Source organism: Phaenicophaeus curvirostris, chromosome 9 (genome assembly GCF_032191515.1).
Source record: "Phaenicophaeus curvirostris isolate KB17595 chromosome 9, BPBGC_Pcur_1.0, whole genome shotgun sequence".
Classification (NCBI taxonomy): domain Eukaryota; kingdom Metazoa; phylum Chordata; class Aves; order Cuculiformes; family Cuculidae; genus Phaenicophaeus; species Phaenicophaeus curvirostris.
The window spans coordinates 13,070,679-13,084,617 of NC_091400.1; the positions used below are offsets into that span (position 1 = coordinate 13,070,679).

Consider the following 13,939-nt stretch of genomic DNA (forward strand, 5'->3'; position numbering starts at 1 on the left):
CTATGGAAATGTGGGGAAAAGCTGGGCTCGGTGACAATGAGGGTGCCCGAGTTGTACTGGGTGTTCTCCAAGGCCAGGGTGGGTGGTGGGCTCGCTGTGCAGTTACTGGCTGTGGTGGAGCAGCCACAGCATTGAGGTGGCACCCCAAGAGCTGGGAGATTGTGTTTGTGGGTGGGGAATGTCTGGAGTGGGGTGAGCGCTGGTTGGGGGGTGGAATTGCTGTCTGCGGGGGGTGGGGGGAGTTACAGAGCTCAGACAGCCGGTGGGAGGCAGAGAGAAGTTACTTGTCTTTCTAGAGAAAACAGTCGGAGCAATGAGTGCTGTGGCCATGTATGTCCAAATGCTCCATGGAAAGATGCTAATGACGCAAAATACAGAGAGCTACAGATAAACTTGGGCTGAAGGAGATGGGGGTTTTATTTGCACACTTTAAGTTTCGCAGTAAAATGACTTAATTGGCGATGTTTATTCCTATGGCAGCGTGCTCAGCAGCCTCACTCTAAACATGCCTTCTGACAGGATTTGATTCTTTTTCCCCTATTTTTTTTCCGATATTGGCCAGGGTGGGGGCAGTAACCACCTGTCCCCGGTGTGAGGCTGTGGCAGGGGCATGCAGCCCCGTGTCCCTGCCCAGCTGTGGGTAAGGGATGCCCCTCTGGGAGCTGTGGGGCAGCCAGTGGGGCTAAGGTCATGCCCAAGGCAGGCAGAGGGAGAGGGAATCTCTGTGGTGCAGGGCAGGTGCCTGGTGGCCTCATCAGCTGGGGAGGAGGTTGGGCTTAGGCATCCTGCAGCCTCAATTCCCCTCTTGTCCTGGGAGGGTCCCCTGTGACTGGGCCAGCTCCGGTGAGAAGCCACAGTGTCAGGCAGCCAGGTGCTGAGTAAACATCCCAGCAGCTGCCTTCGTGCCCCCCTCGCCCGGAGAGATGGGCGAAGGCAAGAATGTGCTGGATAAACAGGGCTGAAGTGGGACAGAAGTGGGCAGGCTGCCCACCTCGCCAGCTGGAACTGGGGGGCTGCTGGGACAGGGGCAGCTCCTGCTCCAGGACTGAAGGAGCTGAGCGGAGGGGCAACACCCCGGGGCCATCGGAGGGGCCAGGCTGAGGGCTGCCCCTGTCCTGGTGCTGCTGCGGTGTCCTGGATGGTGCATGTGGGTGGCCCTGGGGAGGCTCTGTGGAGGAGGCTGGAGGTTCTGGGATGGGAAGTCTGGCAGCCAGGAAGGACTGTCTGGGAGGTGCAGACAGGGCTCTCGGGTGGTGTGGACGTGGGGTGCCGAGGGATCCTGGGTCAGTGCCACCCTCCCAACACGTGCTGCCAACTCCCAGCCTGCAAACCTGTGTCCCAGGGGCGATAGAGGGAGAAGCCTGTCTGGAAAACACCTTCAGACACAGCTGTGGGGCTCCAGCAGCAGCGATGTCCCTGTCCCCTCATCCTCCCCATCTTACCATCCTCCCTGGCTGGAGTCTTGCAGAGGTGGCAGGGATGCCTGAGTCTCCAGCGATGCCTGTGACCACTGGGAACTTTGTCCCTTGGCCATTCGCATCCTTCCTGGGATCTCTGAGGGGTGGTGTAAGCATGCAGAGTAGGGGTCCTGGGTGCCGCCCAAGCTCCTGAGCATGGGCGAGGGTCCTGGGAGGAGGACAGGAGTCCTGGGGGTGCAGAGCACGCTTCTGCAGAAGGGACAGGGGTTCTGGCTGTGGATAAAAGCTCCCATGAATGCAGCTGGGAATCCTGTGTGTGCAGGGCAGGATCATGGGGCGCAGCTAAAGGCTGAGGGGAGCAACCAGGGATGCCAGCAGTGCAGCGTTGGGCCAGCGCAGGAGTCCTGAGACAGGGCAGGGTGGGCAGAGCCCTAGTGCTGCCCGGCCCCATAGAGCAAGGGGTGGTAGAGGGGGCAGGGGTAGGAGAACATGAACTTGACAGCAAACTTCATCTCCTTGTTGTGCTTCTGCCAGGGGTAGATGGCGAGGAGGAGCAGGCGGCCTCCCACCTTGCGGCCCATCACCAGGAAGCTGCCGCTGAGGCTGTCGAGCTGGGGGCAGGGGCAGGCGCCTGCGTTCCTCATATGCAGCACCATCTTCTTGGTGTCCTTGCGCTTGAGCGGGCCCAGCTTCAGCACCTTCTTCTTCTGGGCAGCCACCAGCCGCCTCTCCCCATTCTCCTCTGTCACCTCCTTGATGCGCATCTTCACCACTGTGTGGGGCAGCCGTGGGGCATGGTTGCAGGGGGAGTGCCCTGGGGCACTGCTTGGGGGGGTCTGGGCTAGGCACCTGTGCAGGACAGGGCGCAGCCTGTCCCTGGGTGGGACCCAGAGGAAGGGTCCCTGGGGATGTTACTGTATGGGGAGAAGAAGGGGCTGTTGCGGGAGGTTCAGCAGAGCCCTCCGGTGACCCTCCCAGATGTCCTGGTCTGCCTGTCCCATCCACAACATCTTTTTCTGTGGTACACCCGCCCAAGGGAATGGCTTGAGGGATCTCCCATGGGGCTTTCCCAACCCCCAACCTGGGCTGTCAGAGCTGGGGGAGGGCATGTCATTGTCTGGGGAGGGGCAAGGAAAAGGACTGCAGCACTCACCAAAGTCGCTGGAGCACATCTGCTCCATCATGCCATCTGCCTTGTGCTCCATCTCGCACTGGGTGCAGATCTTGGACACTGCAGTGAGAGACCCCCTGCTGTCACAGCTCTCTGCTGGTGACACCTGTCACCCATGCCAGCTCCGCTGGGATGTGGTGGGAGAGCCCCAGCAGACCCTCTGCTTCCTGGGCAACTGTGCTGGGGTGATGCCAGGAGCACTGAGCACCCTGCGGTCCAGTGTCCCAGTGCTCCCAGGATGGATGGGATATGGAGACACCTCCTCCTCCAGCTGCCGATGCTTTGGGCATAGCAGCAACCGTGAGGGTGGCCCCAGCCAAAGGGTGTCAAAGCCCCGTTCCTGACCCTGGTCTGCCTGTGAGTGATGTCCCCACCCCTGCCCGAGAGGTCACCCACCCCACAGCAGGGACATGATAACACGCAGGTGCAGGATGCTGGATGCTCTTTGCTGCTGGGATGGGACTCAGAGGAAGGAGAGGGACACAGCTCTGCCGTGGGTTCCCTAGCGGCTCCCACCTCATCCCATGTCCATCACCAGTGCTGCTGGCACGGCTGCTCCACTCTGCACTGCCCCGGGGCAGCTCTGTGCAGGCAGCTGGGTGCCTGGCTCCCCCACCAGCAAAGGGTGTCCAGCAGAGCAGATGCTGCTGCTAGTGCTGCGCCCGCTCGTGCTCTGCTGCAGACGGAGAGTCCTCAACAGGCACCAGCACCCCATGCCCCGCATGAAGGGGCTCACAGCTGAGTGCGTGGGGGTCCGTGGGTTCCCGAAGGAAGGTGTCCTGCGAGCGCGTCCCATCCCACCACAGAACTCTTCCCGCTTACCTGGCGGCGGTGTGGCCTTGCTGTTCCCGAACTGGACGGCAATGCAGAGCTCATGGTCGGAGGGGAACTTGCCGCAGTGGAGCATCTCGGGCCAGGGGAAGCCGTAGGACTCCATGACGGGGGCGCAGGAGTCACGCACCACCTCGCAGAGAGAGCGGCACGGGTAGACGGGTCGGTCGAGGCAGACGGGGGCGAAGAGGGAGCAGAGGAAGAGCTGGGTGTCGGTGTGGCATTGCTTGGCTAGCAGGGGCACCCAGCTGCTGGCCTGCTGCTTGGCCTCGGCCATGCTCTCGTGCTCCAGCAGGTTGGGCAGCCGCATGCGCTTGTAGCCCACGTCGCGGCAGAGCTGCATGTCGGGAGGGATGTCGAGGCACTGCGGCTCCCGCCCGTAGAAGCGCCCGTGGGCCGGGCCCTCGGGCTGCCACCCGTAGTACTCGTAGTGCTGCCCGCGGCTCGGGGCCGGCAGCAGCAGCGCCAGGGCGAGCAGCCACGGGGCTCCGCTCGCCGCCGGCATCGCCGCTGTCCGTGCCGAGCGGGACGGGGCTGCCGCTCCCTTAGCGCCTCCCACGCCCGCAGCGCTGCCTAAGGAGCCCGGGGACGCCTCGCCGGCAGCCAATCTTCTCCGCCTGCCGCCCCCCCGGGGCTGCCCCCCCCCCGGGGCTGCCCCCCGGCCCCTCGCCAGCCTGCCCCGACGGCCGCCACCATGCCCCTTTCCTCCCCCTGCCCACCTGCCCCACGGCCCCTGCCCTCCTGATGCCCTCCTGCATCGCAGTCCCTACCCTCCTGCTGTCCCTGCCCTCCCCCAGCCCTCCTGCCCCGACGGCCACCATGATGCCCCTGCCCTCCCGCTGCCCTCCTGCATAGTTGCCCTCCTGCTCCGCTTGCCCCTTTCCTCCCCCTGCCCTTCTGCCCTGCTGCCCCGAAAACTGCCCCGCTGCCCCGACAACTGCCCCGCTGCCCCGACAACTGCCCCGCTGCCCCTGCCCTCCTGCCCCACTGCCCCTGCCCTTCTGTCCTGCTGCCCCAATGACTGACCCGCTGCCCCTCCCCTGGCCCCCCTGCCCCTGTCCTCTTCCTCCTGCCCTTCTGTCCTTCTGCACTACTGGCCGCTCCACTGCCCCTGCCCTACTCCTGCCCCACTGCCCCTGCCCTCCTGCCCTGACAACCATCCAGCTGCCCCTGCCCTCCCACCCTGCTGCCCCTCCAGTCCCGCTGCCCCAGCCCCTGGACCCCACTCCCCCTGCCCTCCTTTTCTGCTGCCACATGCCCCGCTCCCCCAGCCCTCCCAACCCAGGCAACCAGGGTGTGCAGGGCTCTGCACACCCCTTGCCCTCCCAGGGAGCCCACTGCGCACAGCCCCCAGCCCGCACTGGCCCGCGGGATGGTGTACTCTGCTACTGTGGGTGCAAGGCATCCCCGTTATCCACCACGCTCTCTGCCCCAGTCCCACACTCTGCTCTCAGACAGGGGACCCTGGGTCCTGCCCTGTGCCTTCCCTCCAGTCTCCTGTGCCTTATGGGTTTGGGGGTGCAGGAGGTGGAGAAGCAGGACACCCCCAAGGCTTCACGGGTGGACAAGGTGCTGAGGGGCATGGTTTAGTGAGTGATAGGAATGGTTGGACTCGATGATCCAGTGGGTCTTTTCCAGCCTGGTGGTTCTATGATTCACACTGCAGCACTGGGGGCAGCAAGGGAAAGAAGGTGCCATGGGATCTTTATTCCTTGTGGACAGCCCTGCCAGCATCCCCCCAGGCACCCCATCATCTGCTGGGCACGGGTGGAACTGGGGTGACACCTCCCAGCAAAGAGCTCGCATGCAGGCGCTGCCAGTGCCCAGGGCACCCGAAGAGCCTGATCCTGAGTGGGGTGAGGGAGAACTGCAGGTCCTGCCAGGACCACATTCCCCCATCCCCTTGGAGATGGGCTGGGCTGGGGGGCACAAGGCTCAAGAACCCATCAGAAACCCATTTGTCTGCAGGGGTTATCTGGGGCAACCCCTCCCCTTCCCACGATCGATTCCCCTGCCTGGCCAACAGGCTCTGGGCCACCCCTGGCCCCTGCCCGCTGGATAAGTGGCTCTGTTAATGGGCCACAGAGCAAACAGCCCAGTGCAGGCTGGTGATAGCAGCTGCCCTTTGCCTGGGCTGGGGGCAGGGACTGTTCCTTCAGCCCCAGCGGGATCTCTCTGCTTTGGGCCATGCTGGAAACCTGCATGATCTGCACCTGCCTGCAGCCTGCCTGCCCTCCCCATGCCCTCCACACGGGGCATTGCTCGGGGATGCTTCGTGCCAGACCAAGGGTGGGCTGAGCTCATCCCACCTTGGCCAAGCCCTAGAGATGGCACCATTAATGTATAACTGCTGGGGAGCACGATAAGATAGAGGGGCCCTTTATCAGGGCTGCCCAGTAGCAGGAGGGAAGGTGCTGGAGGCACCAGGCTGTCACAGCAGAAGTGAGATTGCCTGGAGATAGACGCTAATAGAAAATAGCTAATCCGTGATGGATGGGCTGGGGCAGGGCAGTCGGAGATCTCTGCTAATTGCCATGGGAGCTGGGCTGGGAAGGGGCTGGCAGGGCCTGGGAACGGGAGTGGGGAGGTGGAGGCAGAGGGAGCCTATGTGTACAGGATGGAGCTGCCAGTGTGCAGGATGCTGAGCACACCTTGCCCCACAGGTGTGCAGCATCCCTGGGCTGTCCCCATGGCCCTGCCAGCATTGGTGCTGCCCTGCTCTTGCTACAGACCAGCTCTCAGCTCACATTGTCTCCCAGCCTGGTGCAGCCCCCTGCACCCATAGTCCCTCCCAGGATGGTGCTGGGAATGCTGAGCACCCTGCACCATCTGGAACCCTACCGTGAGGGCACTGGTGGGAGAGGAAGGAGCTCCCTGCCAGCTGGTCTGGTGTCCCCTTCTGTCACTATGCCCTCATTACAGCCACTGAGTCACCTCCTGGCAGTGGGGACCATGCTGTGGGGAGCAGGGCTGTGCCCAGGAGAAGGGTATCCGGCCCCTGCTCCTGCCCTGCCAGTTGTCCTGAGATGAGACCCTGTCTCTGCTCTGCAGGGTCTTTGCTGCACCCCATTGCTTCCTTAACCCTTCCCCACCCGGATTGTTACAGTGGTTGGGGGGTGACAGCCTGGGGGAGGCAGATCTGGGCTGTACCCTGCAGAGGGGGATGGTCCCAGGGCAGCTGGAGCTGGCACCCTCCCCTGTCTCCAGTCTGCACGGGCTGCTCCCGTGCCTGCATCCTTGTCCTGCGCCCACGCAGCTGGCTGGGGGCTGACATATGTGCCTGTCACTCTGGGGAGCTGGCAGTGCCACCATCTGTGTCACCTGTCACGGCAGCAAGAGCAGAAGCGAGGCCATGGGGGCTGCCACCTCCACTGTGGGGACCGCAGAGCCAGCCAGCCAGGGTAACACGGTAAGAGGACATCCCCTACTTGTGTCCCCTGCCACTCTGACTCCTCCCAGGGCACCTGTGCACCGGTGTAGCACAGAGTGAATCTGAGCCAGGGGAGCAGGAGGCTCCTGGAAAATGAGGTCTGGGTCACCTCTTCCTGTCCTCTCCCACTGTGTCCCCAGTCCATCTCCTATCACAGCTTTGGGTCACCCCCCAGGCCTGGGTAAGCTCCTTCCCATCCTCCCGCCTGCCCCGTGTGTTTGTCCTGTCCCAGCCCCATCCCAGGCATCTGGGACTCCTGGCTTTTGGGCGGCATCAGTGCTGGTAGTGAGGACTCCACACAGGGAGTGGCTGTGCTGGGCTGAGAGTTCCAAGGTGCCTGGCAGCTCCTGGGGGAGAGAGCACCCCAGCACAAGGGCAATGTGGGGGTGCAGCGTGGCTCTGCAGGGGTTGCCCTGCCTGGGGGCATCTGAGGGAGGCTGGGGCATAGCTGAGGGTACCCTGGGGCCAGGATGGCCCTGGGGAAGCAGGACTGGCAGGCTGGGCAGAAGGCAGCGGCAGCAGTAGCCATACACTTGCCCTACGCCTCCCACTTTCCTGCATCCCCAGGAATGCTGCTGGCAGCACTCCCGGTCCAGCTGCAGGGCCGAGTCTGCCCTGGCACCCTTCCAGCCCTTTGGCAGCTCCTGGCCCTGCCCAGCACCCTCCCGCCCGCACACAGACCCCCTGTTTGCCGCTGGCCCCTGGCCCTGGCCTCCAGCCCCCCTCTGCAGGGCAGGGAGGGGGAATGTCCTGCACGGTGACACCCTGGGGAAGAGTCTCTTTGCCTTGCAACATAGCACTGTGCATGGGGACATGGGGGACCCTCTCTTTAGTGCTGCTACCTCCATGTGCTGCTGGGGAGCTAGGGAAATCCACCCATGTCTGCGATGGACACAGCCAGACCTGGCGGTGCTGCGGGCACCGTGGAGGGGAGCCCATCCTCAGGGGGTGCCCAAGCTGTAGGACAGGTGGGCCTGGTTTGGAGCACTCTCCTCATCCTTTGCAAAGGCGCAAACTGGAGTGCTTGGAACTGTTTTCCAGCAGCTCCCAGTGTGGGGGACCTGTCCCCCCCCATATTGGTGCACACACCTGGCGTCTCTCAGGAAAGGTTATCAGCTAATCACCCTGCCCCACTGTCTCTCCGTGCCTCCCAAATGTCACTGTTATCCTCGCTGGGGTGGTGAGCTCATGCTCCCCTCCCATTATTGAAAGCCCCCCCAGCCCCGTGTGAAGCAGCTGCCAGGCGCAGCTCCTTTGAAGCGGAGCCAGAGCTGCTGACAGCCCTGATGGGCTGGGGAGGGGGCTTGGCAAGCAGTGGGTGCAGGATAGGGCCCTGGGTGCTGGTCCTGGGCTAGAGGCAGAACTTTTGCCAGGAGGACAGGGGTGCAGGGAGGAGGTGCGGCAGCACCCACCTGGGGACACGCTGGGAATACCCCCATGATGGGAGTCAAAGGCAGGGGCTGGACAAGAGGCATTGCTGAGGCATGGTTGCCGTGGTGCGATGGGCACGCTGGCTGCACGGGGCTGTCTGTAGGGCTCCAAGCGTGCCCCATGCATGACCTTTGGGGCCAGGGGTGGGGGTCTGGGTGGTCAGCCAGAGCCAGGGGCAAGGGGAGGTCTGTGGAGCCTGTTTGCAGGACAGCTCAGAGCCCCCTCACTATGGGCACAGGGGAGGACCCAGGCAGGGGAGTAAAGGCAGCTCTGACAGCAGACGTGCACGGTGCTCACCCCTGCTGCCAGACAGCCTAAAAATAGCCCCTTGGGGCTCAGCAGATGGAGCAGAAGGGCCAGAGCCTTGTTGCTGCAGGCACCTTGCCAGCCCCTTGCACAGGGCTGGAGTCTGGGGGGCTGTCAGGGCCGTGCAGCACTTTGGGGTGGCCCAACCACCCACTGGCTCTGCTCCTACTGCCTAGGATCTCATCAGCTATGCCATCCCCGCTCCATCTCTGCCCTGCCTTGCTGGGAGCCATGGAATGGTGAGGTGTAGAGTGGCATGGCATGGCACGGCACGGCATGGCACAGCCTGTTCCCTCTGCACGGGAGCAGCAGGGTCTGTCCCTGCTCTGGTTAGAACTGGGAAGTCCACGATGGTGTATCCTGCATGGAAGAGGTTACCTCCAGTGGATTCTGGAGGTGTTGGGGGCTGCGGGCACCACAAGCAGGTCCAGGGGATCTATGGGGATGGGGAACACTGTGGGGCAGGTCCAGGCTCTCCGTGTCCTGTCTGCCACCGGGCAAGGTTTGCTCTTGAGTAGTGTGGCTGGCAGAAGGTGGATCCCCATGATGGCGTGAAGACGTCCCACCAAAGGACACTCCTTGACACGTGCCCTGGTCTTGCAGGCAGCAGGTCCGTGGCTTGTGAAGCAGCTGGAGCCCAGAATCAAGGGTCCAGTGCCTGGGCTCCGTTGGTGCAGCCAGAGAAAGAATATCCTTGGTGCAGCACCATAGGGTGCAGGCAGGTGGGCAGACCCCCGGGGTGGCAGGGACAGTTGGGCCTCTCCAGCCCCATGCTGCAGCGTGGGAGAGCAAACTTTATCTCCTGGCAGGCACAGCATTGCCATGGCAACCAGCAGGGCACTGCCAGGCAGGCGGTGAGCCCTGACGTGGTGGCAACACACAGCGCGGGAAGAGCTGGGATGCAGTGCCCGGGCTTGGGGGCATCCAGGGACGCACTTGGGTTTGGGAATGTGTGCATGGAGGTGCTTGAGGGGTGCAGGCAGGTGTGGGCATCCGAGTGCATGCATGAATGGCTGTGTCTGTGTGCAGCATGTGTGTACATGGGAGAGTTGACATCCTCCACAAGGGTGTCCTTTGGCTCCACGGCACTGTTTGAGCAGCCTGTACCCCATTCCTCTGGGGAGTGGGTTGTCACGGCTGCTTAGCAAGTTCCCCTGAAAGCTATGAGATCTGTATCCTTGTGTTTGTGGGGGATATAAGCCCTCTGACTCCTGTCCCTGCCTGCACACGTCCTTTGGTCCCTTGCTCATAAACCCTGCACACTCCAGAGCATAGGAGCTTCCTGCATTTGCTCTGCCCAAAGCCTCGGATGCTCCTCAGGGTAGGGAGTGGGAAGTCAGATAAAGGTGCCCCTGTTTTCTCAGCGCTCCTGTGCCACAGGCAGCTGGCCGTGCTGTGTTAGCAGCCTGAGCAGAAGAGCTGGCAGGGCCCCAGCTCCTTCTGCTTCTCTCAGGTGTTGAGGGAAGGGCCGGCTGCTCTCCCGCCCACGGAGGGCCCTGTGCCCAGCAGCCCCAGCTGTGAGCATCCCCTCCTCTGCCTCTCGGGAGAGCCTCTGTTCTCCCCGTATGGCATTTCTCCGGCTCTAATTGAGCTGTCAGTGGGCAGAGATAACAGGGAATTCGTTAGCTCTCCTCTTTGATGCCTGCCAGCTGCAAATCCTTTGCACACAAACACCTCCAGACGCGGTCCCTCGGCACGGCAGGCTGTCAGCCGCACGGCCGACCCCACAGATCCCCCCGGTTCCCCCGGCCCCGCACCCCGTGCCAGCTCCTCCGCTTCGGCTGCCAGTGCTGCACAGCGCCGCTGCCAGCGCCGCTTTTCCCACAGTGCTGCACAGCGGACCCGCATGGGTCCCCCCCGGCACTCAGGGGGCTCCGACCCGTCCTGCACAGAGACCTCACACACGCCCCCTCGCCCCCGGCCCCGGCTGAGTGCCCGGAGCCCCCGCATCGCCCCCGAGCATCCTTAGCCTGGAAAAGAGCCTTGAGCTCACCGAGCCCAACCGTAAGGTGCATCCCCTCGGCAGCCGGGGCCCTGCCAGCCCCTCCGCTCGCGCTGCTCAGGCACAGGGCCGGCTGCCCGCGGCACCGGGGCGTGAGGAAACCGGGGGGCAGCTTCCCCTGACTCCCGCTCCCCCGCCCCGAGCAGCGGCGGCAAACGCCCCGTGCTCTGAATGGCAGTACGGCCCGGTACCGCCGTCCGCAGCGGAGAGGAGGCGAGGGGTGCCGCACACCGGTGCCGGCGGGCGCCCATCCCCGGCGCCTCGGGGCGGGCCGGGCGGCTGCGCACATGGGGGCGGGCGGCCCCGCCTCCGCCGCGGTTCGGCAGCACCGCGGACAGCGCCGCTCCCGCGGGCCCCGCGCACCCCGGCCCCGCCCCGCTCCCCGGTAACGGCGGCACCGGCGGCACCGGCACAGCCCCGCCATGGCCACGGAGGTGGGTGGGTGCGCGGCGGGGGCACCAGAGGCGCGGTCGTTGGAGGGAGCAGCGAGGGGCTGGGGTGCCCCGGGAGGAGGGGGATGTGGGTCTCTCTGCCGGGTGCTGTGAGCGGGGTCCGGGACAGGGGGTCTGTGTGGCCACAGCGGGTGGTGGCCCCGTGTCACTCAAGGGGGGCCGCAGGGAGGGGTCTGACACCTGCCCTTGGCACAACCTGGTCCCTCCTTCCCTCCCCGCTGCAGCGCGGATCCTAGGGGCCGGCGTGGGCCCGTGTACCCTGGGGGTGTCAGGGCTGGCGGTGCCGGGCTGAGTGCCTGCTGCCGGGGCTGCTGATCCCTTTTCTGCAGCCGCTCTGCTGCATCCTGCCTGCCCGCTGCAGACCTGCTGCCTGGTCCCCTGCTCCTGCTCTAGCTGGCTTCCCTCCTCCTGCCTGGGAGCTGCTGGGGATAGGGGTCTGTGTCCTCCCCAGCAGGGACACACGCATGCAGGAGCCAGTGCAGGTGAGGCCAGGCACCAGCGAGGAGAACACACACGAGACCGCACTGAGCAGAGGGTTGTTGTGGCATCCTCTCCTTGCCACCATCCCCCCCTCACCCCTGGCCTCGCACCTCCTGTGCCAATCAGTGCTCCTGGCATGACACAGCCTGTGCCAGGACCTTCCTGCCCTGGGATGTGCCAGCCTGCAGCACCCATGCCCCGATGCTGGGGGAACAGCTCTGCTCCCCGCACCCCCTGCCCCCCAGGAGTGATGCCCAGCACCCGACGGCTGCAGCTTCCTGGCTCCTGCTGCCCCCCAGGTGCACAGCCTGCAGGAGCTCCGGCGCAGCGCATCCCTGGCCACCAAGGTCTTTGTGCAGCGGGATTACAGCGACGGGACCACGTGCCAGTTCCAAACAAAATTCCCTCCTGAGCTGGAGAGCCGGGTAGGCAGCCCAGTAGGCCCACGGTGGGGGGAAAGGCGTACCCTATGTCAGTGCCCTGTTGGGCCTCAGGTGGGAAAGGTGGGTGGGAAGGTGTGGGGTGTTATATGGCTCTAGGCCAGCCAGTGCTTCTAGGTGCATGCAATCACAACCACCTTGCCCAGTGTGCCAGTGCCTGGGTGCTCCTGGGGACCAGGAAGCTCTGGTGACGGTCTCTGCAGATCTTGACATGGGTGGGCAGTGGGCAGGGATCAGGGAGCTGAGGTACCATCTGGGCAGGGAGGAGGGGCTTGAGTGCTCCCCAGGTTGCCCCGGGGATGGGGCAGTGCAGGGGGTCAGCCTCTGCCCAGACTCCTCTTCACCCTGGTTTCTGCTCTAGATTGAGCGGCAGCTCTTCGAGGAAACTGTGAAAACTCTTAATGGCTTCTATGCTGAGGCAGAGAAGATCGGGGGCAGCTCATACCTGGAGGGGTGCCTGGCCTGTGCCACTGCCTATTTCATCTTCCTCTGCATGGAGACACACTATGAGAAGGTGCTGAGGTCCAGAGGAGGCCTTGGGGGTGGGCACGGGGCGGGGGCATTGGAGCTGGAGGCCAGAGCAGTGCTGGCAGCCCCGCCGAGTGTCCCTCTGTGTGCTGGCAGGTCCTGAAGAAGATCTCCAAGTACATCCAGGAGCAGAACGAGAAGATCTATGCACCGCGGGGGCTGCTGCTCACCGACCCCCTGGAGCGTGGCATGAGGGTCGTATCCTCTGGGCAGTGGGGTGCTGCGAGGATGACAAGGGTGAGGGGGGTGTGACACTGGGAGTGGGTGCCAGGAAACTGGATTTGTGGCTGGCAGATGCTACTAATGATCCTTAGCAGGGCCCAGATTGAGATCTCCATCTACGAGGACCGGTGCAGCAGCGGCAGCTCCAGCAGCGGCAGCTCCAGCAGCAGCAGCAGTGGCGGGGGTGGTGGGGTTGGGAGCCGGTGACTGGCAGGGAGTCCCTGCAGGGACTCGTACTGCCGGGACAGTGGCCTCTCCGAGCTCCGCAGGCTGCACTACCAGAGCACCCGATTCTGAGCACGGGGCGGGTGGGAGGGGAAGGCTGAGGGCTGCCCACCCCCCTCTGCCCTGTGCCCCCCACTGTGGCTCTGCCCCTGCTCAGACCCGCTGCGGGCAGGGGCTGGGTCAGCCCAGGTGCTTCCCACTGAGCCAAACTGGTGCCAAGGGGCACCCGCAGCCCGCTGTGTGCCTCTGCTTGCCCCTGCCCCAAGCGAAGGAACTTGCCCTGACGCAGGCAACCCCAACTGGCAGTGCCCTGTGTCCCATGTGTAGGGAGGCAGTGGGACCGGCAAAGCCCAAGTAGTGGTAAGGGGAGGGGGGCTTAGCCCCATGCTGGTGGGCACAGCCAGCCCTTGCTGGCTCTCCTCTCTGGGGCGATGCCACTCTTGGTGCTGTAGGGTGGGCTCAGCCACTGCGTGCCTGCTGCCCAGGGTGCCTGGCAGAGCCCTGGTGCTGCTTCATCTGCATGATGGTGCCATGCAATCACTGCTGCTGTGTCCCACGTGCTACCTTTTCCTGCTCCTCAGCCCTCGCCAGATGCCCTGACCCATGTGGCAGCAGTGTCCTTTCCTGCAGCATCCTTCAGCACTGCCCTCATCACTGAGTGCTTGCTTCTGCTCCCTGTCCAAGCCAGTGCCATCCCCAGCAAGCTCCCCAGTCCCAAGCCCCAGTGCCCAGATGGGGTGCTGGGTAGGCTCCTGCCCCTCTGCTGCTTGCCTCAGGCTCGTGCATGGCCCAATGTGATAGCCTGAGCTGTGGCGTCAGTGAGCCAGGCTCCCTGCTGAGTCCAAGCAGATCCTGCCTGCACCCGGCTGCTGGCAGCCCCTTGACTGTTCTGCCCCACGACCTCCCCCTGTGCATGGAGGATGCCCAGTAGAGCAGCTCCACCAGAATCCTCTCCCTGCTGCTGAGCCCTCCCCTGCCCTCATGTCCTGCATGCATCTGCCAC

The 13,939-nt window shown here is 64.2% G+C and overlaps 2 protein-coding genes across 2 annotated transcripts; one reads left to right on the plus strand and one right to left on the minus strand.

Annotated features, from left to right (window-relative positions):
* Positions 1 to 401: 401 nt before the first annotated feature.
* On the minus strand, positions 402 to 3,966 carry SFRP5 (secreted frizzled related protein 5). Its single transcript, XM_069863224.1, has 3 exons — positions 3,412 to 3,966; positions 2,572 to 2,649; positions 402 to 2,190 (listed from the first exon to the last, which is right to left on the minus strand). Exons 1-3 carry the CDS (start codon positions 3,923 to 3,925, stop codon positions 1,850 to 1,852), a joined length of 933 nt encoding a protein of 310 aa, XP_069719325.1. The 5' UTR covers positions 3,926 to 3,966; the 3' UTR covers positions 402 to 1,849.
* A 7,043-nt stretch (positions 3,967 to 11,009) lies between these two features.
* GOLGA7B (golgin A7 family member B) lies at positions 11,010 to 13,633 on the plus strand. Its single transcript, XM_069863565.1, has 5 exons — positions 11,010 to 11,023; positions 11,821 to 11,946; positions 12,323 to 12,475; positions 12,586 to 12,687; positions 12,814 to 13,633. The coding sequence occupies exons 1-5, from the start codon at positions 11,012 to 11,014 to the stop codon at positions 12,916 to 12,918; spliced, it is 498 nt and encodes a 165-aa protein (XP_069719666.1). The 5' UTR covers positions 11,010 to 11,011; the 3' UTR covers positions 12,919 to 13,633.
* The last annotated feature ends 306 nt before the right edge of the window (positions 13,634 to 13,939 follow it).